The sequence below is a fragment of the Sciurus carolinensis genome, chromosome 16 (genome assembly GCF_902686445.1).
Source record: "Sciurus carolinensis chromosome 16, mSciCar1.2, whole genome shotgun sequence".
NCBI lineage: Eukaryota > Metazoa > Chordata > Mammalia > Rodentia > Sciuridae > Sciurus > Sciurus carolinensis.
The window spans coordinates 42,343,262-42,369,508 of record NC_062228.1 but is presented as its reverse complement, the minus strand read 5'-3'; the positions used below and the strand labels follow the sequence as shown (position 1 = coordinate 42,369,508).

General features: G+C 49.4%; 1 protein-coding gene across 1 annotated transcript; it reads right to left on the bottom strand.

Annotated features, from left to right (window-relative positions):
* Positions 1–1,339: 1,339 nt before the first annotated feature.
* Gpi (glucose-6-phosphate isomerase) lies at positions 1,340–25,759 on the bottom strand. Its single transcript, XM_047527162.1, is given in 20 exon segments — positions 1,340–1,773; positions 1,776–1,849; positions 1,953–2,019; positions 2,105–2,169; positions 2,363–2,526; positions 3,831–3,907; positions 4,060–4,190; positions 5,137–5,206; positions 5,209–5,287; positions 5,391–5,434; positions 6,045–6,105; positions 13,944–13,997; positions 15,397–15,441; positions 15,940–16,011; positions 17,161–17,307; positions 17,429–17,512; positions 22,209–22,328; positions 24,177–24,245; positions 24,555–24,645; positions 25,535–25,759. Coding segments are annotated over 20 exon segments (2,070 nt in total). The 5' UTR covers positions 25,657–25,759.
* Between the last annotated feature and the right edge of the window lie 488 nt (positions 25,760–26,247).

The following is a 26,247-nucleotide window of genomic DNA, read 5'->3' as shown; positions in this document are numbered from 1 at the left end:
CCCTTCAAGTCTAGCTAGAGACTGGACAACTTACAGATAAAGATGTTATTTAACTAATTCCCAAAATATTTTAAATTATTACAAGGAGGCTTCAGGGCTGGGGTGTGACCTCAGTAGTAGAGTGCTCGCCTGGCACACATTGGGCACCAAGTCTGATCCTCAGCACCACATATAAATAAAATAGGGTGGGTATTGTGTCCATCTACAACTTAAAAAAGAAAAAAAAAAAAAAAAGTGACTTCAAAATTCTTATTCTTGCTAATCCAGCAAGACATTCTCCAACAGGTAGTGGCCTTTCCCCAACCTGTCATCTGCTTACCTCCTAACACTACCTACCGGTCTCTCTTCCAGTGGTGTGTGTACACATAGTGCTGGGGTTGAACCTAGGCCTTGTGCAAAGCACATGCCTATTATAGTTTGGAGTTTTTTGGGATAGTACTAGGGATTAAACCCAGGGGTATTCTACCACAGAACAATATCCTCAACAACAACCCCCCCCCCTTTTTTTTTAAATTTTGAGATAGCATCTCACTAAATTGCTAAAGCTGACCTTGAATTTGGACTCATCCTACCTCAGCTTGCTGAGTCACTCGGGTTACAGGGGTATGCCACACCTGGCTTGCCTTCCCCCTTGTAAGAGCAGAAAATACCAATCATGGATGTGTTTCTGTCTTCAGGAAGGCATGGAACCAAGAAAGACTGCAATTCAGAAGTGGGTAAGGTAAGTGGGTGCAGTGGTGCACACCTATAATCTCAGCAACCCAGGAGGCTGAGGCAAGAGGACCACAAGTTCAAGGCCAGTCTCCAACTTAGGAAACCCTGTCTCAAAATAAAGAGGACTGGAGATGTGGCTCAGTGGTAAAGTACCCTGGATGGTGAGTGACCCAGGAGGATGGGGCAGAGCAGTTCTGATGAATGGGGTTGGAGGAAGCAGTCTGTATTGACCATTCTGGATCACGATTTGGGATATAAGTAATGTAATGGAAGTCAAGTTTCTTCTAGCCTAGCCTGACCATCAGTTCCATTCATTGACTCTTTAAATGAAATTTCTTTTCTGCTTCACTGGCCAAAAACATTATTTAATAGTTTAAGAAGATAAAAGGGCAGTTGTCAAGCATCTGGCTAGAAGATGGCAATCACCCTTGAGCTTGGTCAGGAATTCACCTGAAACAGTCTCTATGTGGTCCATCGGTTTCTCCAAAGTCACAAAGGTGAGGAGGGGAAGGAGAGAAATAGGACTTGATTAGCGGCCAAGTTGCCCTCCTGACTTCAGCTCTGCTCCAGCCTACTCTCCTTTCTGAAGGGACCATCCTCCACTCTGGACCTGTTCACCACTTAGTCAAGTGCTAACTAACCAGGGCACAGTGTTCCTTCCACTCCCCCCAGCAGGTGCTCGGGACTGCCATACAAGGTTCCATCTCAGGAAACAGTAAGAGGCTGAGGCCACACCCTCCTTTGTGGCATCTTTATTATCCTGCTTGTGATGTGAACATAGATCAGATAAATCAGCTGCACTGAAGTACTTCAGCTGAGTGTAAAAGAGGGAGAGTGGATAAGGAAGGGGCATGGTGGCAATTCCAGACTGGCTTCCCCCAGAAGGTGTGTGGCCCAAGTCTTCAGAGGATGCCCTGGACAGGGAGGGGCAGGAACATGCAATGCAGACTCTGACAAGGAGGGACAAGGACCAGTCACAAAAGGGGCTGTAGCTGAGTTTATTTCGGTTTTGGCTTCACGGCTGGTGCTTGATGAAGCTGATCAATCCATTGGTGGATGATCGTGAGAAGTCACCTCGGTGTTACCCTCAAGCTCAGGCTCAATTTTCTTAGCCAGCTGTTTTCCCAGCTCCACTCTGCCAGGAAATTGAGGAAGGGAATGAGGAGGTTCCAGTGTTGCTACTAAAATCCTAAAGCCAACTCACTGCCATCCCCCACCCTCCCGAGTCAGCGACTCACCCCCACTGGTCAAAGCTGTTGATGTCCCAGATGATACCCTGAACGAAGATCTTGTGCTCATACAGGGCTGCAAGAGTGGCAGACAGTGTGTGTTAGGAATGCCCCATCCCTGTCCGACTGACCCCAGTTAGTACCTTCCTCTACTCACTCACCGATCAAGGCTCCAAGAATGAATGGTGTAAGCTTGGTGAACACAATAGAGTTGGTTGGCGATTTCCTTCAAGACCTTCAGAAAACACCAAGAAATATCCCATGTTAATCTGGATCCCCAAACTCCTGAAGGAGGAGTTCCTGCCCCAGGCTGGGATGAACAGGTCTGGGAGGACAGATCCTCCCATTGCACAGGACAAGCCAAGCACACTATGAACCCCTGCCCTGGCCCTACGACTTCATCCCTCCAGTCCTAGCACGCTGCCTCCAAACCAACTTCAGGAGCTGTGCTGACCTTGTGAGGCAACAGCTTCTCAATGTCCCCTGCACTCTTTCCTGCAGCCTGGAGCTCCTTCCGGGCCTCCTCTGTTGATTTCCCCTTCATCAGTGCCTCAGTCTGGGCTAAGAAGTTGGCGAGGAGGATCTGAAATGACACCAGAGGGTAGGGTAACAATGTTGACTACTCTTTATAGAATATGTACCACTTGCCAATGGCCCTGCTAACAACTTTGCCAATATCTATCTTTTAAGACCCTGAAAGGGAGAGGCATCACCTCTCTTTTCTAGCTGAGCCTCAGTCCACAGCACTAGACCACAGAACTCCAGAGCAGAAGAATCAGAATTCAATCATAGGTCACTGACTCTAGAGCTTGTGCCCAGAGAAACCTTATGCAACTCTACATGCCAAAGACAAGGCACAATAAGTCCTCTTCAGGGACTTCATTAGATTCAACTGAATGGTTTTCCCATTTGCTGCTATGATAGGCAAGATCTTGGCTCCAGGATCTTTGTCTTTTGCAGTCACATGCCTGTGTATGTCGTGATACAGTATATAGCAAAACGGATTTTACACGTGAAAGTAAAAAGAGAGTGGGCTGGGAACATGGCTCAGTGGTGAAGTACTTGTTTAGCAAGTGCAAGGCCCTGGTTTGATTCCCAGTACTGCATACACACCAAAAAGATAGACTAGTCAGGCATGGTAACACATGCCTGTAATTCCATGTACGTGAGAAACCTGGCTCAAAATAAAATTCAAAAAAGTGATGTAGTGCAGTATGCAAACTTATGGTTCAATTCCCAACACCAAACAAAACAAAACAAAAAAGGGCAAGCATCAAAAGGTTCAAAAAGATTTAATCTGTCACCGCTAATGCTGAAATGAAAGGAACCATAAGCCAGGGAAAGTGGTGACTTCTAGAAACTGAGAATGACTATCAGGAAAAAGCAAGGAACCTGAACCTTGGTCCTACTATCGTACAGAAATGTAAACGTGAATGAGCAAGCACTTTTCCTTAGTCTCCAGAAGGGAATGCAGCCTTGCAGACACTTGATTTTAGCACATGAAATTTACTAAGCAGAGACCAAATAGAGCCTGCTGGACTTCTGACCTATGAACATGAGAAGATAATAAACGGTTTTGAGCTGTTTTAAGTCACATGCCATGGCAGTGATAGAAAATTAATATAACTAACTGCTGGTCAAGCAAGGCCTTCAGAGGTCTAGGTGTAATGTGAGCCTGAGACAGTAATTGCGGGTTGTCCTGATGGGATTCTTTTTGATACTGGGAATGACCCCAGAGGGACTCAATCACTGAGCCACATCATCAGCCCTTCTTTGTATTTTACTTAGAGACAGGGTCTCACTAAATTGCTAAAGCTGGCTTTGAACTTGTGATCCTTCTGTCTTAGCTTCCTAAGCCGCTGCGCCCCACCCTGATGGGATTCTTACCTTGTGATGTAAACCCTTTCGTATCGGGTGCTGGGTCTGGACCGGGATGAGGAAGTCACAGGGTATCATCTTGGTGCCTGTGAAAGGCACTGTGGTCAACCATACAACCCCAGCCCATAGGAGCTACCCATGGGCCTATAGGAGAACACCAGCTTAACTGCACAGTCTCAGCTGTCACGTCCCTGCTTTCCCCAGCACCACTCCTGCCCAGGCCAGGAGTGGGCCCTACCTTGGTGGATGAGCTGGTAGAATGCATGCTGGCCATTGGTCCCTGGCTCTCCCCATACGATGGGGCCTGTCTGGTGGTCCACACGGACGCCGGACTTGGTGATGTATTTCCCATTGGACTCCATGTCACCCGGAATACAGATACTTTTGTTCCTTTGTGCACTGTGCTCCAAGTCCTGCCTGGGATGCCCCATGAGGAATCCCTGCAAATGTGTGTCACAGGCTCCCAAGCTTTCTGGCTTAGACTGCTCTGCAGAAAGGATTAAAGACCAGGAGAAGATGGGTCTGAAGATAGGGGGAGGACCCCTCCAAAATAAAAATCTGGGGCTAGAGGTGTAGTTCAGTGGTAGGGCACGTGAATAGTAGGCATGAAGCCTTGGGTTAATCTCCAGCAATAAAAATTATAATAAATCAAATTAGTCACAAAATCTTCAATTGATTTCTTAAGGGATAGGCATAAGGAATCCAGAGTGTATAGACTATAAGGGCTGCCACCCTCAGGTAGACACTGGGCTTTGGGCACCCACCTGAACCCTGTCATGGCAACCCTTATCCAGGAAGCTGGGGCCTGGGGAGCCTTAGATCTACTTCAGTGGCAGTTTTCCTTGTTAGGTGTTGGCAAAAGCTTGCTAATCCTGTCCAACGAGCCCAGGAGCTACAAGGCAGGAATCAGGTCTATATTAAATACAGTAGGGAAGGGCTTTCTAGAACAGAATCTAAGAGAGGGGCTGTTTGATCTAGAGTGGGACAGAGGTCCACTGAGCCTTAAGAGGCAAGGCTATGCAGGCCATCAGGGTCACCCTATGGCAGGCACACCAACTGATATCCAAGAAGGAAGTTATCCTAGCTGTGACACAGGCTCAGGGTCAAGCCAGGTCCCAACTGGCCAGGGCACCATGATAGCCAGTCATGCTCCTCCCACATGGTCAAACTCAACAGACACTTGGAGATGGAACAGGTCCTGGTTACCAAGGCGCAAGGGGAAGGGGCAAGAGGCTCCTTGGCCTCTGGGCCTCTGGACTTCCCAAGTGCCAACAAGCCCTTCCAACTCCAAGGCCTGACCTAGCTAACTGGTACCTGTTGGAAGTAGGCAGCAAAACGGTGCAGGTACTGGTCATAGGGCAGCATGGCATGTGTTTCACATCCAAGCAGTTGATGTACCAGATTCCCAGCAGAGCCAGCAGGACAGGGGCATTCTTCTCCAAGGGTGTCGTGCGGAAGTGCTGGTCCTAAAACAAGAGCAGGCCGAGTGGGAGCTGAGCAGCTGCCAGAAGGAAAGGAGGGAGTGAGGGAGGGAAGGAGGGAGCTGGGCCATCACAAATGTCCACTCACCATCCAGTGAGCCCCCGAGAGCAGCTGCTCGAAGTTGTCAAAACCTATGACACAAAAGCAGTGTCAACAGAAATGGCCACATCCTGTGTCCTCTGGCAGTGGGTACAGCTTCTTCTGGACCAGAAAAGGCTGGATGTGGAGCCAGAAGAAACAGGATCTGAGAGAACTGGCGCCTGCAGAAAGCCTCTCTGTTCAGAGTTGGCCCTGACTGCAAAGTTGGATCTAATTCCAGCTAGGGGCAGAGACCAACACTGCAGCTGCGAGGAGCAGGGAGAAGGCCAGCTTGTGACCCAAAAGAAAACCTTGGCTTAGCTGGGCACGGTGGTGCATGCCTGTAATCCCACCGACTTGGGAGGCTGAGGCAGGAGGACTGCAAGTTCAGAGTCAGCTCAACAACTTACCGAGGCCCCAAGCAACTCATTGAGACCCTGTCGCAAAATAAAAAAAGGGCTGGGGATGTGGCTCCAGTGGTAAAGTGCCCCTGGGCTCACTACCTGGTGAAAAAAAAGAAAACCCAGGTCTTCTCCCAGACCTAAAAGAATGTTCCAGTCAGAGCAGAGGCAAGGTGTTCAGGGACATAAGCCCCTCCCTCCCCTGACCCCAGACTGCAACACGATCCCCTGAGGGGGCTGCAAGACAGAAACACACACTCACCCACATGCAGGGCAATGGAGAGTCCGATGGCTGACCACAGCGAGTATCGTCCACCTACCCACTAGGAGAGATAGGAAAAGGTGCTGAGGGAAGGCCAGCACACCCCGCCCCCCTCCCTCCTACCATAGACTTGTCCCTGGAGAGCACCATTCTTCCACAGGTGCAGCTCAGAGGGCCTGGGCCCAACCCACCTCAGGCAAGCAAGATAGCAGGCCAGGCGCTGGCGACTCTCTGGCTGACCAACAGGCAGACTACACGCAGGACTGACCAGAGCCAGACTCAACCGCAGACCTTACCATGGCTGGCCTTGTCTCCTGGCAGACCCAGAGCCTCATTGCTGTGCCTAGCACCCCTCCTTAGATGCTGACAGACAGAAACCCTACCTGTGCCAGAACTCACTTCTTTGGACATCAGCAGACCCACAGCCTCATACTGCGCCAGCTTCTGCCTCCTCAGATATCAACAGATCCAAGCCTCATACCTGTGCCAGCCCCACCGCCTCAGATAGTGGCAGACCCAGGGCCTCATACCTGTGGCCTCACCTCCTCACTGACAGACGTACAGCCTCTCATACCTGTGCCAACCCCACCGCCTCAGATAGTGGCAGACCCAGACCTCGTACCTTGTGCCTACCCTGCCTCCTCGGACACCGGCAGACCCTGGCCTCATACCTGTGCCACCCACCTCCTCAGATAGTGGCAGACCCAGAGCCTCGTACCTGTGGCTCACCTCAGACACGGATGGGTCCACAGCCTCATACCTGTGCCAGGCTCCACCTCCTCAGATACTGGCAGACCCATAGCCTCGTACCTGTGCCTACCCTGCCTCCTCGGACACTGACGGACTGAAGCCTCATACCTGTGTCCAGTCTCACTTCCTTGGTTACTGGCAGACTAAGTGCTCATACCTGTGCTTAACCCACCTCTCTGGACACTGACAGATCCAGAGCCTCATACCTGTGCCAGGGGCCACCTCCCAGGACACTGGCAGACCTAGTCTCATACCTGCTCCAGGTCCTGTCTCTTCAGCCACTGACAGATCCAGAACCTCATACCTGTGCCTACCCCACCTCCCTAGACTCTGATGGACCCAGAATCTCATACCTGTGCCCAGGTACACTTCCTTGGACAATGAAAGATGTGGCACCCCATACCTGTGCCTGGCCTTGCCTCCTTGGAAAAAACACAGATCCTGTACCTCCCACCTGGTCTCAGCAGGGCCTCCTCAGGCACTGGAAGAACCAGAGTTTCATACCTGTGCTGCCCAAGCCCACCTCCTTGAACATGACCCCAGGCTTTGGTACCTGGGCCAGGTCCTACCTCCTCAGATGAACAGTCTTAGAGCCTCATACCTGTGTCTGGACATGCTCCCTCTGACAGTGACAGCACCAGAACCTCCTACCTGTGCCTCACCCTGCCTCCTGGGACATGGGCTGATCCTCTCAACCTCAGTTCTAAGACACACCTACACCTACCATTCACACCGAGCCTTCCCATGCCACACCTGTATGCTCCTTGTGGTATCTTCTGAACTCCATGCACATCTTCCCAGCACCTACCACATTCCTACTACAGGCAACCAAATAGACCAGTGGGGAAGAGTGATGTAAGTGAAATAATCATGCTAACAAATGAAATTGAGTAACAAGTGTTTGGAAGGAAGTGAATATGGTACCAAGACCAGTTATAAAAGGAATCTGCCCGGAGCCCTAGATCTGATGAACAGGCATTATTCAGAGAACACCAGAGAAGCATAGAACAGCAGAGGCAAAGGGTCTGTGCAAGAGTCACTCAACAGTGAGAAAATTAAGCCTTACAGAAAATGATTCAAGCAACTTCACTTCCCAATTCCTTCAGGATTGTCCAAGGCTACAAAACCCATTATATGCAAAGGAGAGGCTTTAGCACGTATATCCAATAGGCGTCTTGGGTGTTTTATGGCTTATTCTCCCCTAGAGCCCACTAAGGCAGCTGGGCAGGAAGAAGCAAAGCACAAGCTAGACCATGAAGGAAGGGATGGGGACCCAAGGGTTGAAGTCGAGAGACAAGATGAGAACAGAAGCAGGGAAACGGCATAGGAGTCCAGTGGTTATCCAGAGAATGACGCTGCTCTGGACTGGGGAGTAGAGTACTGATTCAGGGAGTTCAAAAAAACAGGATGCACTAGAAGAATGAGAGGACGGCCCAGTGGCTCCTGCGTGAGGAGTCCTTCACCTGGGAAGGGTCCTGGTTTGGGGGGCATCTTACCCGAGGACACAGTCGCAGACCACACCATGCTTGACATAGCCTTCTGGATCCTGCCTAACAGATTCACTTCTAGAAACAACCTGAGCAGACAGCCAGCTCTCTAGCAAATCCAGGCTCTGACCTTGGCTGAGATCAGGTCCTCAGGTTTCACTTTAGTAAGAGCTCAGCGACGCCAGTATCTGACCTGAGCCTCGGAACCTTCAATCTGCAGACTGGAATCTACCTGCAGCGGGCATCCCAAAGCATACCTGACACGTGCAGCTCCACGGACCTCACCCTACACAGGTCCTCTGCAATAACCTGAGTTCTGCCTGTCATACTTGGCCAGAGGTAGTTGACCTGGCTCAGGGCTTTCCACCTCTCCAATCTCTACATCCCACCTGAGGGTTTCTGAGACCTCACCAGAGGTATCTAGGATGACCGTTTTTCTCACCTAACTGTGGCCAAGATCCTACCGCTGAAGGTCCCCGCCTGTGTCTGGCACACCTCCTCAGGCCTGGCCTGGCCAACCGTACCAATTATGCATTTCTGGGCGAGGCCCTGCCTTCTCTACTTCACCTCTAACATGGCTGGGGTGCCTCTGCCTCTGAATCCAGGTGGCAAGAACCCATGTTTGTATACTTTTTCCATACTGACTCTGAATCCACAGGCTAATAAAATCAGATAAACCTGGGAGACCCAGCTCTGCCCACCTGTGTCCAACTCCGGCACCTTACACTATAGGCTTTGTATACTTGTCACAGTCTGGTTCCAGATACTGCAGCTGGTAGACTAGGTTTCACATAACTGTACCAACCTTGACCCCTCTACCTCAAATACCGACCCCAGATCCACCCACTGGAGCCCAACTCAGAATACTTGCCCCTTCCTGGAGATCAAGCTGTACTTAGATGGGCCTGACCCCAGCAATCTCCAATCCACCTGGCTCAGCTTTTCATGTCTCAGAAAAATCCAACATTACCAACCACAGCACCAGCAACCTCACCAAGGAGTCCAGACCCCTGCCCCTCCTACCACAGCCCCATCTGGAGATGTGTATCTATCCACCTGTGACTAAACCGTGCTCCTTAAGACCAGGTCAACACACCCAAGTTGGAACCATGCTCCAAGGACTTCGCCTGTGAGACTCCTGGTAACACCTACCTCTAGCTCAAAGTCCTTGCTTGGAAGACCCACACCTACCTATTCACGTCTGATTTAAGGCCTGCAGATCTCCTGTGAGACCTACCCTATAGACTCCAGTGCTGTGATCTGACCTAAGAGGCTGTGCTACCTCCGTAAGCTGATTCTTCAGACTGTACTATGAAGAAGCAGGTATCCACACCTTTGCCCGAATCCAGCTTCTTAAAGGGTCAACTACCTACCTGCATTCAATACTAACTCTTCAGGCCTCAGTACCACATCTGGAAGGCCAGCTCTACCTACCTTTGGTTTGCCCTTGGCTCCCTTGCTCTCACCTGGACTGCTAAGTCTATTGACCTGTGCTGGACCTTGTGTCCTCAGACCACAATCTGGTCGGACAGTTCAAACTACTTGTGCTTTACCTTGGCTCCTTGGACTGCAACCAAGAGTCCAGCTTTACCCACTTATATGTGACACTGGTTCTTCAGACCACACCTGGAGGGCCGGCTCTACCTACCTACCCGAGTTTGACTCTGGATCTACATACACCACCTAGAAGGCCAGTTTTGCCTACCTGTATAGGACCCTGGCTCTTCGACCACACCTGGCAGGCCATCTCTACCTCTGTCTGTGTACCTGACCCTGACTCATCAGGTCACACATGGATGGACAGCTCAGCCTACCAAGCCCAACCTTTGTACTTCAGGTTATACCATGAAGAACCAGCTATACATACCTTAGCCTGAATCCAGCTCCTGAAAAGCCCAACTCTACCTACCTGTGTTCAACCTTAAATCCTTAGGCCTCAGACTGTATCTGGAAGGCCAGCTCTGTCTACTTGCCTGTGATGCTGACTCTCAGGACTGGAGGTAGTAGGCCAGCTGTGCCTACCTGTGCTTGACCCTAGCTCTTTAGACCGTATCTGGAGAGCCGGTTTGACCTACCTGTGCTTACCCTGGGCTCCCTGCATTGCATTTGTTAGGCCAGTTCTACCTACCTATGTTCGATCATGGCTCCCCAAACCATACCTAGAAGGTCCAAATACCTGTGTTTTACCTCAAGTCCTCAGACTATACCTGGTGAGCCAATTCACCTACCTGTACAGGACCCTGGTTCTTCAGACCACACCTGGCAGGCCTGAGCCTGACCCTGGATCCTTCTACCACACCTGTGGGGCCAGCTTTGCCTACCTGTACCTTACAAATCAGTCACTCACACCCTCATCCAACACATTCAGTTCTTTCTACTCAGGCTTGACTGTGACATCTTACATCTCAATAGACGTGCTCAATTTAAAAAACCTGGGCCTCCACAGACCTTACCTGACAAACCCTGGTCTACCCACCTGCTTAACTCATGTTCTTCAGATCCAACAGACCCAAAGATACAAACCTGTGCTAGATACCGACTCCTTAGGCCTTACCCAAGAGATAATGCTGTAAACCTGTGCCTGGCACAACTCCTCAACCCCACCCAAGAGGCAAAGTTCTACCTGGGAGAGCCAGAGCTACTTATTGGTGCCAGAGCCCCACTCCTCATCCCTCACCTGAGATGCCTAACTCTGCCTAATTCCTTTCATTTCCCCAGACATCATCTGAAGAGCCCAGTTCTTTCTACGTTAGCCTAACTTTGGCTCCTCAAGCCCCACCTGAAAGATTGACTCTACCTATTGACTTATGATGACCTCAACTGTGACACAGATTTTAACGAATCTAATTAGCCATGGCTTTCCAGGTCCACCTACCTCTGCTTGCCCTTGGTTTCATAGACTAAATTATCTGACAAACTCTACCCACCATGCTTGACTCAGGTTCTCAAGACCTAGGATACAAACTAGGGCCTGATCTCAGCATTTCAGACATTACCTATAAAGCCCAAAAGTACAAAACTGTGCCTCACCTCAACTCCTTGAACCTCACCTGCCACACCTGCTCTACATACCTGTGCCAGACCCAGGCTTCATACACTTTCCAGATGGATGCTGTTCTCCATCTGTCTGCCTGATGCCAACTCTTCAGTCTTCTCCCAGAGAACCTTGAACTATCCACTTGTGCATTGCCAAGTGCATAAGTGGATGCACCAAGGTCAGTTCTGACCGGACCCAATCATGGATTTTTGTCCTCACTTGTCAGACTCAGTTCTACCTACCCAAGCCAATTTTTAATTCCAATGTCCACATCCAACCAATCCAGTTCTACCTTCATGTGCCTAATCTGGCTCTTTAGGCCTCCTCCCCTAAGAAACCCAATCATACATACCTTTGTCTAATTCTTCCAGCTCAAAAGACTTTAGACATGTCTCTACACCTGGCATTTTCCAGTATACATACCAAACCTGAACAGACACACCTGGACTTGTTAAGGATATTCAGCAGCCTCTGTGACATCCTGACTCTGCCCATCATGTCTGATCAGGATGCTGAAAACCAGGTGGCTGGCCTGCATTTGCCTATTGTGAAATCTAAACACCTCATATGAATGTCCAGCCACCTGCTACCTGATCCTCACTTTGCAGATCAAGTCAGAAAGACCCCAGTGTATACTAATAGATCTAGCCTTCTTCCCACAGGGCTGGGCTTTAAGTACTTGTAATGACTGACTCCTCAGACCTCAACTGATAGGACCACTTTTTTTTTTTTTTTTTTAATATTTTTAAGATGTTGATAGACCTTTATTCTAATTCACTTATTATACGTGGTGCTAAGACTCGAACCCAGTGCCTCACACATGCTTGGCAAGCGCTCTACCACTGAGCCACAACCCCAGTCCCAGGACCACTCTTAAATCCCTGCATCTCCTCCAGAATCCATGGACCTCACTTGTACCTTTGCCTGTCCTGGTTCCTTTTCCAAACTCATCTACACCTATCCTAGCTCCTCTTCACTCACTTAGCTCTACTGTATGTGCTGACTCAGGCTGAGCCCTGAATGACTCCACAGTTTACCACTATACTTATACCTCTGCCTGACCCAAGGCATGCCCCAAGGCAGACCCCAGCAGACCGGGTCCTCCACTAGTACATACCTCTACTGAACTGGACTCTTCCAATCTCATAATCAGCACAGTCACCCTCTGCCTGACCCGATGCCTCTAACAGGCCTGAGAAGTCTGTTTCAGAAACTTTACCCGTTTTTGCCCCTGGGCTTCTGAGATATTATCTTCTCCATTCAGCAGTATCCACCCTAATCCCAACTACAGCAGGTGTGGTCTGTGGTTATGCCTGGCCTGGTCCAGGAGGCCTCCACTGTGCCCACTGTGGCACAACTAGTTGGCTCCAGTTCCATGTTCCCCTGTCCAACTGTCATTCCTAGGCCTTTCCTATGAGACCCATCCCTCTCCCAAGTCATACCCCAACTCCTCTATGTACACTGAGCAGTTATAGCCAAAGAAACCCTCAGCTAGCAGAAGCACCCACACATCCCTGCCCACCACCTGCTCAGATGCCAAATCCCAGGGAGGAGGTGGAAGGTGCTCCCCTCCTTTATCAGGCATGCACATTGGTTAGAAGCTGCACAGTCCTCTCAACCAGGGTTCCTCATCTGAGTCACAGGATGCAGAAAATGATTTGAGTGACTTCTCAATTCTTCCAAGGATGGTAAATAACTAGTCCCATTCTAGAAAGAAGTGAACTCATTATACACAATGGATCGTCTAAGGCTTTGGGGGTTCATTCTCTCCCAGACCCCAGTTGAAAAAGGCTCTTAGATTGTAAATAAGATTATATCCGTGGATGCTGCCACCAAGTAAAGAGTTTCCAGTTCAAAGGCCAGTGTGAAAACACTCAAATGGGTGATGCCCTCCTGGGTCCGACTGTCAAGGCCATGTGTTAGAGCACTGCACCTATGCTCAGCCACACCCACTGCATTCAGAGCCCACACCAGACCCTGGGCAGCATCCCTGCACCCCACGCCTTCACAGTCCTTCTCACGCCAAGGCTGCAATCAGGCAAGCTGCAAGGAAGCTTCTATTCAATGCCTGACTCCAGTGCAGGTGTGGTCCACATGACCACCTATCAAGGTTTGCTGTGCAAGTTGCCCAGGCATGACCTGCACAGGCCCCAGGCCTGGTGGCTCCTCCCCATGACTCCCTCCAGCTGCTCCTACAGTTCCTGCGGTTCCTTTCCAAACCTACTAGACCACCTCCTGCCTCACCCTGCCCCTTGGCCTTTAAAGACTGTGGCTGCAACTTGGAGAAAGGTCAACACTGAGAATAACTCACAACCACAGCTCAATGAGGTGGGTGGAGGCAGCTCTGGTTACCCTACAGTGGGTGCTGCTGGCAGGCACCAAGGAGAGTTCAACCTGGCCCTGCAGGCTCAGCCTGCCACAGTGCCAGCGGAGACCTCACCCTGAGTGGGTTGCTCTCGCCCTAGAGGTCTCTCTAAGGGCCTTGGTGCCTTTCTTGAACCTGGGCATGCAGCAGGAGCTCAATAAACCCTGGCCTAACCTTACAGGTCCCTCATCTGTGGCTCAATGGCCATGGTTCGGCACAAGACACATAATTCACCCAGAACAGGAAGTGCCTGCACTTACATCCCAGAACTCGAACAGGTTTTGAGGGTCAATTCCAAACTCTTTCACTTTGGCCTGAAAATAATAAAGGGAGAGAGATAAAAGCAAGCATTTGTTAGCAGAACAAGAGGAGCTTCAGGAGTAAGGAGTTGTGTACCTTCCTCCCAGCCCCACTTACAGTGGGTGGGACAGGCCCTGAATCAAGGACAGGGCCCAGGACTTGCCCACCCAGAGATGGATGCCAAGCCAGCTCACCAGATCGGCTGCAAAGCCTCCTGCTGAGGGCAACTGCCTATCTGGTATAAAGCCCCATCCTGTTCTGCAAGAGTTACTACCTGAGTCCCCTAGGACGTCTGGGAACCTCAGCTTAGGGTTGGACCCTGAGCATCAGCAAAGGCCACCTACCAGTCCAGGCAATGCACAGCCTGGACAACTGCCCCAGTCTTTCCCAAATCTGGGAAGGTGACTCCATTTCAGAGAGCCCTAATCCTTTTTTCAGGCATCTAATCCCCTGGGTTGGCAGGCCAGCAATTCCTTACCTGTTCCTCATAGAAGGCCTACCAATAGTTGGAAACCCTGTGTACAGGAGGCGGATTAGATACTCTTTGGTTAGACAGCCTTGACCTACCCTGTCTACCCCTGTGGGAGGGTCAACACTGGAGATGGAAGTGAGTTGTGGGAGTGATAGAGGAAGTCACTCTGCCTTGCTAACCCTGCCTCCCTTACCTCATACAAGCTCAAGGCCAGACAGGTTGTAAGAACTGGCAGGCAGGTGACCCGGGTTCTAATCCCAGCATCACTAACCTCACACAATCACTAAGTGGGGCAAAAAGTCACATCCCACCACGCAGAGTGATGCACACCTATATCCCAGCAACTAGAGAGGCTGAGGTAGGAGAATTTTAAGTTTGAGGCCAGCCTCAGTAATTTAGTGAGACTGTGTCTCAAAATAAAAATAAAATGAGCTGGGGATGTAGCTCAGTGGTAAATTGGCCTCTGAGTTCAATCCTGAGTACACTCCCCAAAAAGGGGGGGATAAATATTTTTAAAAAGTTACATCCCTTTAGTGGGGCTTGAGTCTTTAGTGACAAATGGGATGCATTGCCCAACAAACCAGGCATTACACCCAGCATATCCCTTCTGGGGAGAGGCCAATAAGCAGGTGGCAGAGGCCATGGAAGATCATGTGTATGGAATGTTCTAGATATCAGTCAGTCCTGGGAGAAGGATAGGGTTATCATGATCCCACTGACTGCATACCCCTCCTTGGGGCAGCAGAGACTGGGTGGGAAAATGTCATGAAGGAAAGTCTGGCCTATGGCTCACAGGCAGTGAATCCTTCTATCCCACCAGTTGTGCCAAGATGCTCCAAACCTATGAACTGTATCTCAGCACATGTATTCTGAGAGACCATAATCTTGATGTGACTTGGGCTCTTCCAGGGAGGGAGCAAGGAGGCCACACAAGCACTTACCGTGTTGGTAGACAGGGCAACAAAGTGCTTCGCAACTGCAGAAGGCTGCAAGAGACAGAGCCAAGTCACACCAAACCACCCAAAGGGGCCGTGATCCTAGAGAAACCAAGGTCCTGCATGGGGATTGACTATTCCTAGTCCTTGGTTCTGAGGTTACTGGAGGACCTCATGTCAAGGTTAAGATCAAAATGGCAGGAGGGTCACAGGACAGCATGTCCACCTCACCTCACAGGTATTCAAGGCCCAGGAATGTCTCTCTTCTTTAAAATGGATGTGGCCAGGAGCAGTGATGATCCCTCGGGGCCAAAGGGCTTAAAGAAAGGGCCCTTAGCCAGTCAGAGCAGGTTCTACACATTTGGTGTGTGGGGCTGACAAAGCCAAAGATGGACCAAATAACAGGAAAGGCAGGTGCCAGAAAGGCAGCCTCCTGCTTCCATCTTTAGGAGAAATAGGGCCACCAAGTAGACAGGCAGGGCTTCCCAGTTCTTCCCAGCCTGTGCAGGGACCACCACCCTCAGAAGGGGGGCCCTACTACCCACTCACATCCTTGGCTGACGTCAGAAACCACTCCTTGGCCGTTTCTGCATTGGTAATGGTCTCCTGGGTGGTAAAGGTCTGGAACAAAAGAGTGTAACAGTCACGCCCAGCTCAGGGCTGGGAGTGGCCTTGAGTTGGGGTGGGTTCAGCAACAGAAGCCACACCAGTGCCCATTTGTTACAAGCAGCAGTATTTGCAGGTCAATGACACTCCTAGCATCTCCTAAACACATATCCATTTGTAGCTAGCTGTGCCTGAGGCAGGGGCTTGGATACAGCCACATCATCTTGTGATTCCAGCAACCAGAGGGAGGACCCTAGGCAATGCTATAATCCCCACCCTAATCCTGCAGGTCAGTCAAAGGGTGGGACATCTCCCAGGAGAGGAGCTGAGCCTGCCTGGCTAGGCTGTATCTTAGAATTCTAATGAAATTCCTCCCTCCCCCGCGGCCATCCCATACCAGGGATTGAACCCAGGGGCATTTAACCACTGAGCCACATCCCCAGTTCTTTTTTGTATTTTATTTAGCGACAGGGTCTCTCTGAGTTGCTTAGGGCCTTGCTAAATTGCTAAGGCTGCCTTCGAACTCACAACCCTCCTGTCTCAGCCTCCCAAATTGCTGGATTATAGGCATGCACCACCACACCCAGTCTGATGAAATTCTTAATATTTTATGTGCATTAAAGTGAATACCTAGGGTCAGTCAAAATGGTACATGCCAGTAATCCCAGCTACTCAGGAGGCTGTAGCAGGAGGTTGGCAAGTACAAGGTTATCTTGGGCAATTTAGCAAGACCCCATCTCAAATTAAAGTAGAAAATAAAAAGGACTGGATATATAGCTCATCCCTGGGTCCAATCCCCAGTACTGGGGGGGGGGGGGGAGTGAATATACAGGGCATAAATGATAATAAACAAAACCCTGATCTTATTAGAGCATGGCTCTAAGACTGAAAGGAACCAGTGTAAGGGAGAATCTGCAAAACAGTAGAGTCCCAGGCTGGGCAGAGATCCTACAAATGAGTGGGTGTGGTCTTATGACAAAGGTTCATATTGATCATTTGGGGCTTTTATTAGGTAAACTGTTTCCTGCCAAAAGAGGAAACAGGCCTAGGGCAGCTGTGCTGACTGATCCACAAAACACGGGCTCACTCAGAACCAGTCCTGTGGTTCCAATGCCCAGGGCGATGGCAGAACTTCCACCCCTCCCCACCCACAGATGCCCATACCTTGGAGGCAATAATAAACAGGGAGGACTCAGGGTTCAGGTTGGCTAGGGTTTTGGCAATGTGGGTCCCATCAATGTTGGAGACAAACCAGACCCGGGGACCTCCGGAAGAGTACGGCTTAAGGGCTTCGGTCACCATAAGAGGACCCTGTGGAGAGAGACAGCATCAGAAAACAAGATTCTGAGGCACGGGTGCCATGATGGGACCAAACCCCTGGGTAGAACTAACAGTTCCCACCCCTCACCCCATCCCCACATAGTCTTCTCACCAGGTCTGAGCCTCCAATGCCGATGTTGATGACATCTGTGATGGACTTGCCCGTGTACCCCTTCCAGCTGCCACTCCGGACACGCTGATACAGAGCAGGGAAGATGTGATTAGCCCAAACCCCCTCACATCCCACACCGTTATTGCTCAAAAACACCATTGCTGCCAGGTGTGGTGGCACACACCTGTAATCCCAGCAACTCAGGAGAGGCTGAGGCAGGAGGATTACAAATTCAAGGCCAGCTGTAGCAACTTAGGGAGGCCCTAAGTAACTTAGTGAGACCCTGTCTCAAAATTGGAAAAAAAGAAAAAAAAAAAAGGGCTGGGGATGTGGCTCAGTGGTTAAGCACCTCTGGGTTCCATCCCTGGTATCAAGAAGGAAAAAAAAAAAAAAAAAAAACTCACTCCTCCATCCTTAAATCTTAGTTCCAACTTTCAGGTCTTCATAGGAGCTTCTTAAAACAAGAGTGGTAGATCCCTACCATACTAGACTATTTTTTCATTAAAGAGTGTGGCCACCTTCTCACCTCACAGTAATGTTGTCAAAATTTGCAAAAAAGGGTAGAGTTTAGCAGAAACTAATGTCAGAGACCAGAAGATGAAATGTCACTACCATGACCAGGGTCAGGAATATTACAAATGCAATCAACCTCCAAATGGACCTACAAATGATTCTTTCCCTTGGTATTCACATCCTTACATAGCTCCCATCTGTCACCTATTCAAATATTATGAAAATGATGGAATGTGACTGAGAAGCTTTGTCATAAAAGAACATGCAGCTTGTGATGGGCACAGTGGCACATGCCTGTAATCCTAGCAACTTGGAAGCTTGAGGCAGGAGGATCACAAGTTTGAGGCCAGTCTGGGGAATTCAGGCAAACCCCGCCTTGAAATAAAAAATAAAAAAGGGCCAGGGATGTAGCTCATTGGTAGAGTACCCTGGGTTCAAACCCCAGTACGGCAAAAATAAATAAAAAGATAAGACTTCTAAGAGGTTTAATGGTATTATCTCTGTGGGCTCAAAGCAAAGGTACTAAAGGACTCATGTTGAATATATTTGTGGGTATGACTTTTGCTTAATGGAATGAGGCATTCCCCAATAAGCTTCACAGGAGACCCACAGTGCTGACGCTATAGCCCATCATGTAGAGTGCTTGCCTCACATAGGAGACCCACAAAGTTTTCAAAATAACTGGATTTTGGGGCTTGGATTGTAGCTCAGAGGTAGAGTGCTTGCCTAGCATGTGTGAGGCACTGGGTTTGATACTCAGCATCGCATATGAATAAATTAAAAAAAAAGGTCCATCAACAACTAAAATAATTTTTTAAAAAACTCCTCAATTTTCAGAAATGACACCTGCTTAACTGAAAGGGTCAGAGAGTAGAAAAGGAAAGAGGCCTTTAGATAGTATATTTCCACAGACAATAAATAGTCTGATAAAACTACACAGTTGCAAACATAGGCTACCTTTCTTTTCCTTTTTTAATCTTTTATAGGCTGCCTTTCAACTAAAAGAAATGAGTGCAGGTAAAGTTAGAGCCTTGAAAAATTATTCCCAGGCCCTGAATCTTAACCAATAACATGCCAACATGTCCTGCTAGATTTCAGAATTGCTACGGACCAGTAGCTTGCGTGCCTTCCAACCCCCACATCACTGCCCGGGGAAAAGTCATTATCCTATGCCTATCTCACCGCATGCAGGTTACATATGTGAGGGTAGACAACTTGTCTAATCCTTCTGTCTTCAGATCAAAAGTGGAGTCATTCATACTCAAGGAAATGCAGGTACTACTATGCCTATCCCTAACTTACACAATGAGGTTCCGACCTTCCAGCTGATAAAATAATGGAATACAGCCTTCGGAGAAACTGAGTGTGGTATTTTGCACAAAGAAGAACATAAATCACGGGGAGCCAGAGGCAGACTCTGGTCACCAACTTCCAAGATGATTAAGAGTGATCCCTGCGGCCTCCTGGCATTCCTGCCTGTGGAGGCCTCTCTTAGGTTGACCAGAACTGATGTGTACAATCAACAGGAAATTATAGAAATTAAAAGAATGTGATTTCTGATACTAATTCACAAAAGACCTCAAGGAACTCTTCCTATTCTCTATGGGGTTGCTCACTCTAGGAGAAATCAGATGCTACGTCATGAGGTCCACATGGTGTGCAACTGAAGCCTTCCAAAGGAAGGAAAACAAACTGCCAAGGAGCCACCTTTAGAGCAGATCCTCCCCCCCTCAAGTCTTCAGAGGACTGCAACTTAAGAGACCTTAACCAGAAACACTCAAAATCTGGACCCAAAGAAATGTTGTTATTTCCAGCTGCTAAGTTCTGCAGTAATTTCCTACATACAAATAGAAAACAATACACATGCTTTCCCCAAAGTCAATAAGGTCAAGCAACGTTTTTTTCTTTAAATAACAAAGTATTCAACTGTGATGGGGAAATTTCTTTCTTTTTTTTTTTTTTTTTTTTTTTTTTTTTTGCGGTGCTGGGGATCGAACCCAGGGTCTTATGCTTACAAGGCAAGCACTCTACCAACTGAGCTATATCCCCAGCCCACGGAAATTTCTATTAAAAAAAAGCTGGTGCAGTGGTGCACACCTGTAATCCTAGCTACTTGGGAGGCTGAGGCAGGAGGATTCCAAGTTGGAGGCAAGCCTGGGCAACATAAGACTGTCTCAAAATAAAAAAAAAATAAAATAAAAAGGATTAGGGATGTAAGCTCAGTAGTAAAGAGTTCCTGGGTTCAATCCCTCCCCCGAAAAAAGAAAAAAAAAAAAAAAAAAAAGAAGTTGCTCAGCTTTTCAGTCCTCAATTTCACCATCACAGATTTGTTATAATAAACCACCTGTTTATAAAAAAAAAAAAAAAAAAAAAAAAAAACACCAGAAGGAAAAAATGTTTATCCTTAATACAACCACACACTTTATTCAACTGGCTGAGGCTTTACAATACACACAAATTTGGTAACTTCCTTTTTCAACTTCCTAGTAAATACAGTCATAGATCCTGAATTCCTAATGGTATCTAGGACTGCAGTAGAGGAAATACACTGATTTTACTGATATGTCCTCTGTCAAATGAGTATGAGTAGTTTGGTTTTTATTTTTTATATTAAAACTTTATTTTGGGGTTCTGGGGATTGAACCCAGGGACTCACATGCCATAGGTTAGCACTGTACCACCAAATTACATCTCTGGTCCTACTTTTTATTTTTTAACCTCCAACAACTAAACATTTGTGGAGTACAGTTGACATTTCAATGCATGTATAAAATGTGTAATGATCAAATCATGGTAAATGGTATATCCATCACCTCATTTTTCACTTCTTTGTATTAGGAACATTCAAAATCTGTTTTGAAATATTCAATTTGTTTTGGGTTTTACCACTATAATGAAGGTCACAGTGAACATCTTCACCCAACATTTTTTGGGGGGAACTTTTGAGAGCAACAGTCACAGAAAGTGTTCCTCTCTGTTGAATTGCTGCTATTCAACAGCATGTTCTGAACTACAAATACCCCATCAGTCTGAGGTAGGTAGTCCAGCAGCCAGTCAGGAGAAGGCTGTCTTGGAACAAGCAACCAAGATGGCCAGTGCCACACACTCCACATGGCACACCTAAGCACACTCAGGTTGATGAGAGCAACAGGCTCCCAAGGCATGTTAGCTCTGCCTATCACAGATGGCTGGAAATGCCCTTTCCCACGCAAAAATCACATGGCTGACCACCCAGATTCCCAACAGGATGCCAAGTCTTCCTCACCCCATGACATTCCAATTAAGACCGATGCCAAGATCACCTCCTACTCCTGGCATCATTTTCAGATCTGAAAATGGCTCTTAGCCAAAGCAACCAGACTTTGACCAGGCACACATGGTGGGCCTCCACTTCCAGGGATAAGCAGTGAACAGTCACAGCTGACCCAGATGATCACTCCTGGAGCACGCATAACCCGTACAGACATGTCACACCCACACAGGTCCCTGGCCATCATCCTTGTACTTCAGGCTTGAGGATCGGTGACCTTTGCAGAATCACCCAGGACAGATAATTGAGGCAACAGTGACTGACCTGAGGAATTTAGCTGATCTCTAAGGCAATCCTAGCCCCACACAGAGGAAAAGGAGGAGACATGGTTATATTTAATGGATACTAATCTAGGAACATCCCTTACATGATTCTGAGTGGAAGTAAGCTGAAGACCAGGTAGAAAATGAACCTGTGTGTATGAGTATCACAAACATGAGATGACAGATGTGCACGTGCGCTCACATTAGTAGATGCATAGGTACTTTGGGGAAGATTTCAGGAAAACATAACAGCTGCCTCTGGAGAGTTGGCTGAGAGTGGATCGGGACCTTTTACATTTTTTCTATCTGATTCTGGAATAGGCAATAAAGGAATGTGACTAAAGAGTTTAGACAAAGCAACTCTTCCTTCACTATCCTATCTCAGGGATTTCATTTCACTTCAGGCCACTGCAACTGGTTAGCTTATCTCAGACCACAGGTGTCTCTAATTCAGGAAAGAGGCTGCCCCTGCTGCTAATGTTAGCAGTGGATTTCCTCAGACCAGTCAGGGGAAATTCGAGCCTCAGCAGAGACCCCCGGGTGAGCAACTGCAGAGGCCACCCCTACCTGAGGCTGCACTGAGGTCTGAGTCCTGCTTCTAAGGAGAATGGCAGAGCTGCTAATAAGAACTCCCAGAACCCCAAATGCTTGCCCATGTGTGGACAAGGTTAAGTCTAGCCCAGCAGTTACTTACCTCGCAGAAAGATTTCATCTTTTCCAGAACTCTGTTGACCTCTGGCATCACATCCTTGCCATCCACCAAAATCGGTGTGTTTGAGCGGTTCCGCAGAGCCACATGTAGCACTGCCCGATCCTGGGGATGAAGGTCAGAGTGTGAAGAACCCCTCCCACATACACCTTAGGGAGCCATGCTTCTAGCTGGGCATGGTGTAGTATGGCCCAGGAGTCAGCCCAGCCCTTATTCCACTGGACAGCAGACCCTGAGGTGTTTTAGTACTCCAGTCTTATTCTGAGAAACATGGAAATAGGAGCTCCCCCAGGACCCTGGAGAACGCAAAGCATGTGCCCCTTGTTTGCTTCAATCAGAAGCCAGTAGGGGGACCAAGCATGATGGTATAGACCTAAAATCCCAGGGACTCGGGAGACTAAGACAAAAGGACCACAAGTTCAAGGCCAGTCTGGGCAACTTAGCAAGACCCTATCTCAAAATAGAATTTAAAAAGGGCTGGAGATGTAGTTCAGTGATGGAGCACCCCAGGGTTCAACCCCAGTACTGAAAAAAAAAAAAAAAAAAGAAGAAGAAGAAGGAGAAAGGGGCCTAGGGAAATGGAGCATGCCTAGGACAGGCCTTGAGGGCCTCTAGGTGCTCAGTGTGTAAACAGTCTGAGTAAACAGGAACAGAGTGAGCAAAGGCAGAAGAGTGACCACAAAGGTCAGAGATAAGCAATTAATGTCTTCAGTGGACCAGGGCTCATGAAGCCTGAAGTAACCTCATCCTTCTGATTATATGGTGTCTGCTGGCACCTTCTGAAAAGTGCCCTTAGCCCCCTGGATACGGAGCAAGGCAAGTAACTCAAGTTTCCCTCACCAAGCAAGCCCATCACTACCACCTGCCACACACCAACCAGACCATAAGTCTATGACAGGTGCCAAGCAGCTGGCCTGGTCATAAGAGCAAAACCTGAAGCCAGCAGGGGAGTCTTTGACAGAAGCAGGTTTGAAGGATCCAGGTGGGCAGGAAAGTGATTAACTCAGGTCTTAGATAGAGGGACTCATGGTATCCCACATCCAACCTGCCCAGCCCCATTTCTCCCCACATTTCATAGGCAAGTTGACCCTCCTTGACTGCAGCCTTCCTCACACTAGCCCAGTAGTGCAAGATGGGCTGTTTGAATCCAGCAATTCCTCTTCCAGCTATGACATTTTAGATTAGTGACTAAACCTCTAAACCTCAGACTCCTTATATGTAAAAGTAAGATAATGACATTATGAGGACAGAGACTAAGTGCTCAGTGTTTATTATGCCTCCAGTCTTCCACTGCAAGTCAGGGACAGGGTTCCCGAAGCCTGGCCTTACCACAGGTTCCTACTGACTCCTACTGCTGAGAAGGTTGAAGTCTTTTGTGACATGAAATTCTTGTCACTAGTAAAACTTGCAGCAAGGGTAAATTAGGGCTGGGCACGGTGGCACACACCTGTAATCCCAGCAGCTTGGGAGTTCAAAGCCGGCCTCAGCAAAAGTGAGGCACTAAGCAACTCAGTGAGACCCTGCCTCAAAGTACAATACAAAATAGGGCTATGGATGTGACTCAGTGGTCAAGTACCCCCAAGTTCAATCGCCAGTATCTGAAAATAGATAGATAGATAAATAAATAAATAAATCAGCTAAGTTCTCTAATAAGATGGCTGAGCAATCCTGGAGAAACTCCCTCTTCAGAGTTGAGAAGCATACCTCCCTGGGCAGACACTGGGAGCCAATCCAATTTGCTTGCCAAAGCCCTGCTGGTCTTAGAGAAGACACACCCCAAAGCCCTGCAACCAGCCCCCAAATAAACAGGCCTTCAGGCCCCTCCTTAAGGAAAAGCATTGCCTAAGAGCAGAGGTGAAGACACAGAGTGATGCTAACAGTCAGATGAACCTCAAAAGGGAAGGAAGAGGCCCCGATGGTATGTGGATCCTGGTGCACACCAGGGCTGCTCACCTCGGTGCTGTTGATCTTCTCACCATTGAACATGCTCTCCCGGGCAGCCTCCACACCCCTGGACTTGGCCTGAGAAGAGAAAACATTGAGGTCTGGTCCTACTCACAGTGGCTCCCCCAAGTCCAAGCCTCCAAGCACAGGCATGGCACTGCCCCCAATGGGCTGACAGAAGACTACAGCCCGTCTCCCACTTGCATCTGGGAAGAGTCTACTCAAAATCAGGCACTGGGGTCCCCTGGAATGCTTCTCAGAACCTGAGCCAGGCCAGGCATTCAGAACCCAGCAGCAGCACTGAGGTAGCTACTGAAGTCCACAAGGACCTGGAGGCTCCCAGGAGTCCAGCCTGCCTACCACCCAGGGTTCCCCAAACAACGTTACCAGGTCCACCAGCATGTGCATCACTTCCTCCGTCACAAGGTTCTTGGAGTAATCCACCAGAATATGGCCATGGTTGGTGTTAAGAGTTAAGCTACAGAAAGATGCAGAAGCTACTGACCACACCCCTGGCCTCCCCAGCCTGCCCCTGGATCAGAGCAAGGGCTGGAGCTGCTTCCAGAAGAAACATCCTTCCTATGCCACAACCCCAAAGGGTCCCTGGCTGCCCAGCACAGTGGTGGTGTCTGGAACAGCAGCAGCACAGTGAAGGAAGCCATGCCACCAAACCAAGATGCAGTCAGACCCTCGGCAAGGAGCCATGGCCTGGGAAAACAGGGCCTTGCAGGGTCCAGGGAGCCACCCCCAACACCTGCAGAGCTTCCACTCTGTGCCTCACCATCAGAGAGTTCCAGTCCCGGGGCCACAGGCAGTCGTCCCATCCCTACTCGTTCCCCCGCCCCATCACCCGTGATCAGAGCAAGCTAGGACGCATTCCCACCCAAGATTTCCTCCCACACTCCTTCCCATTTCCCGGTCATTCCACAGGTCTCAGGCCTTGGCCTCTTCTGCAACAATTGGGCCCCAACATCTCCACCGAGACTCCAGGCAAACCGCCCCCAAGCTGACCACCTTGACCGCACTCCAAAGATGTCCTAAGGCTACCGTGGCCAGAACCAGGTGGAAGGGGGCAGCTCTTTCCGGCCTGCTGCATCAGTAAAGCCCCTCCCCACAAGTGCCCCGGCAGTCCCTCCTAAAAGAGCTGTGGGGGAGGGGCGAGAGGCAGGCGAGGTCCCAGTGGAGGGAAAGCTGAGGAGGGGCCGCTGCGCCTCATGACTAAGCAGGCTCCAGCGCCGAGATCTCCGGCGAACACGCTCCAAGGAGGCGTCAAGGGCAAAGTAGGGCTCTGGCCTGGTCCCGGCTCAGTGGTCAGGGGTCCTTGGGGCCCATGACCAGGCCGCCTGCCCTCAGCCCCGCGCGCGCACCTGAATTGATTGAAGCGCTCCTTGTTGGCATCGAAAAGGCGGCGCAGGTTGAGGTCAGAGCTGTGATCGAGGTACCACTGCTGCAGCTTTTGGAACTGCGGGTTCCGGGTGAGAGCAGCCATGGCGAGACCGAAAGGGCACCCGGACTGAGACGTGCACGGAGGAAGGAAAGAGGAGCGGGCGGCGCGAAGCGAGCAGCGCCCTGCAGAGCGCAGCAGCCTTTATGGCGCAGGCGCCGGGCCCCGCCCCGACCCCGCGCTGCTCCCCCGCCGGCCCCCCTTCCAGGCCTTCCGCCCCGGCCCTCTCCGCCCGCTGCGTGACCTTGGCGGCAGCGGCAGCAGCAGCAGCTCTGGAGACTCAGCTGGGCTCTCCCCACCACCAAGAGGTCATTTGCGCCACCGACTGGTCTCTGCCCGGAAGTGACTAGGGGCTGAGACCGATCGCCGAGTGCCCCGGTCAGCTTCATTCATTGATCCGTCATTCAGTAACTCCGTGGAACACCTTCCAGGTTTCAGGTGCTGTGGGTACTTAAGTACCAAATAGCTAAATAGAATATATTTTATGTCAGGTGCTGGTAAGTGCTATGGAGAAAAGTCAAGCTGAAAAGGATGCTGGGAATAGGGGTTGCAATTTTAAGTAGAAGGTCAAAGCCGGGTGCAGTGTGCACATCTGTAATCCCAGAGAATCAGGTGGCTGTGATAGGATCACAAGTT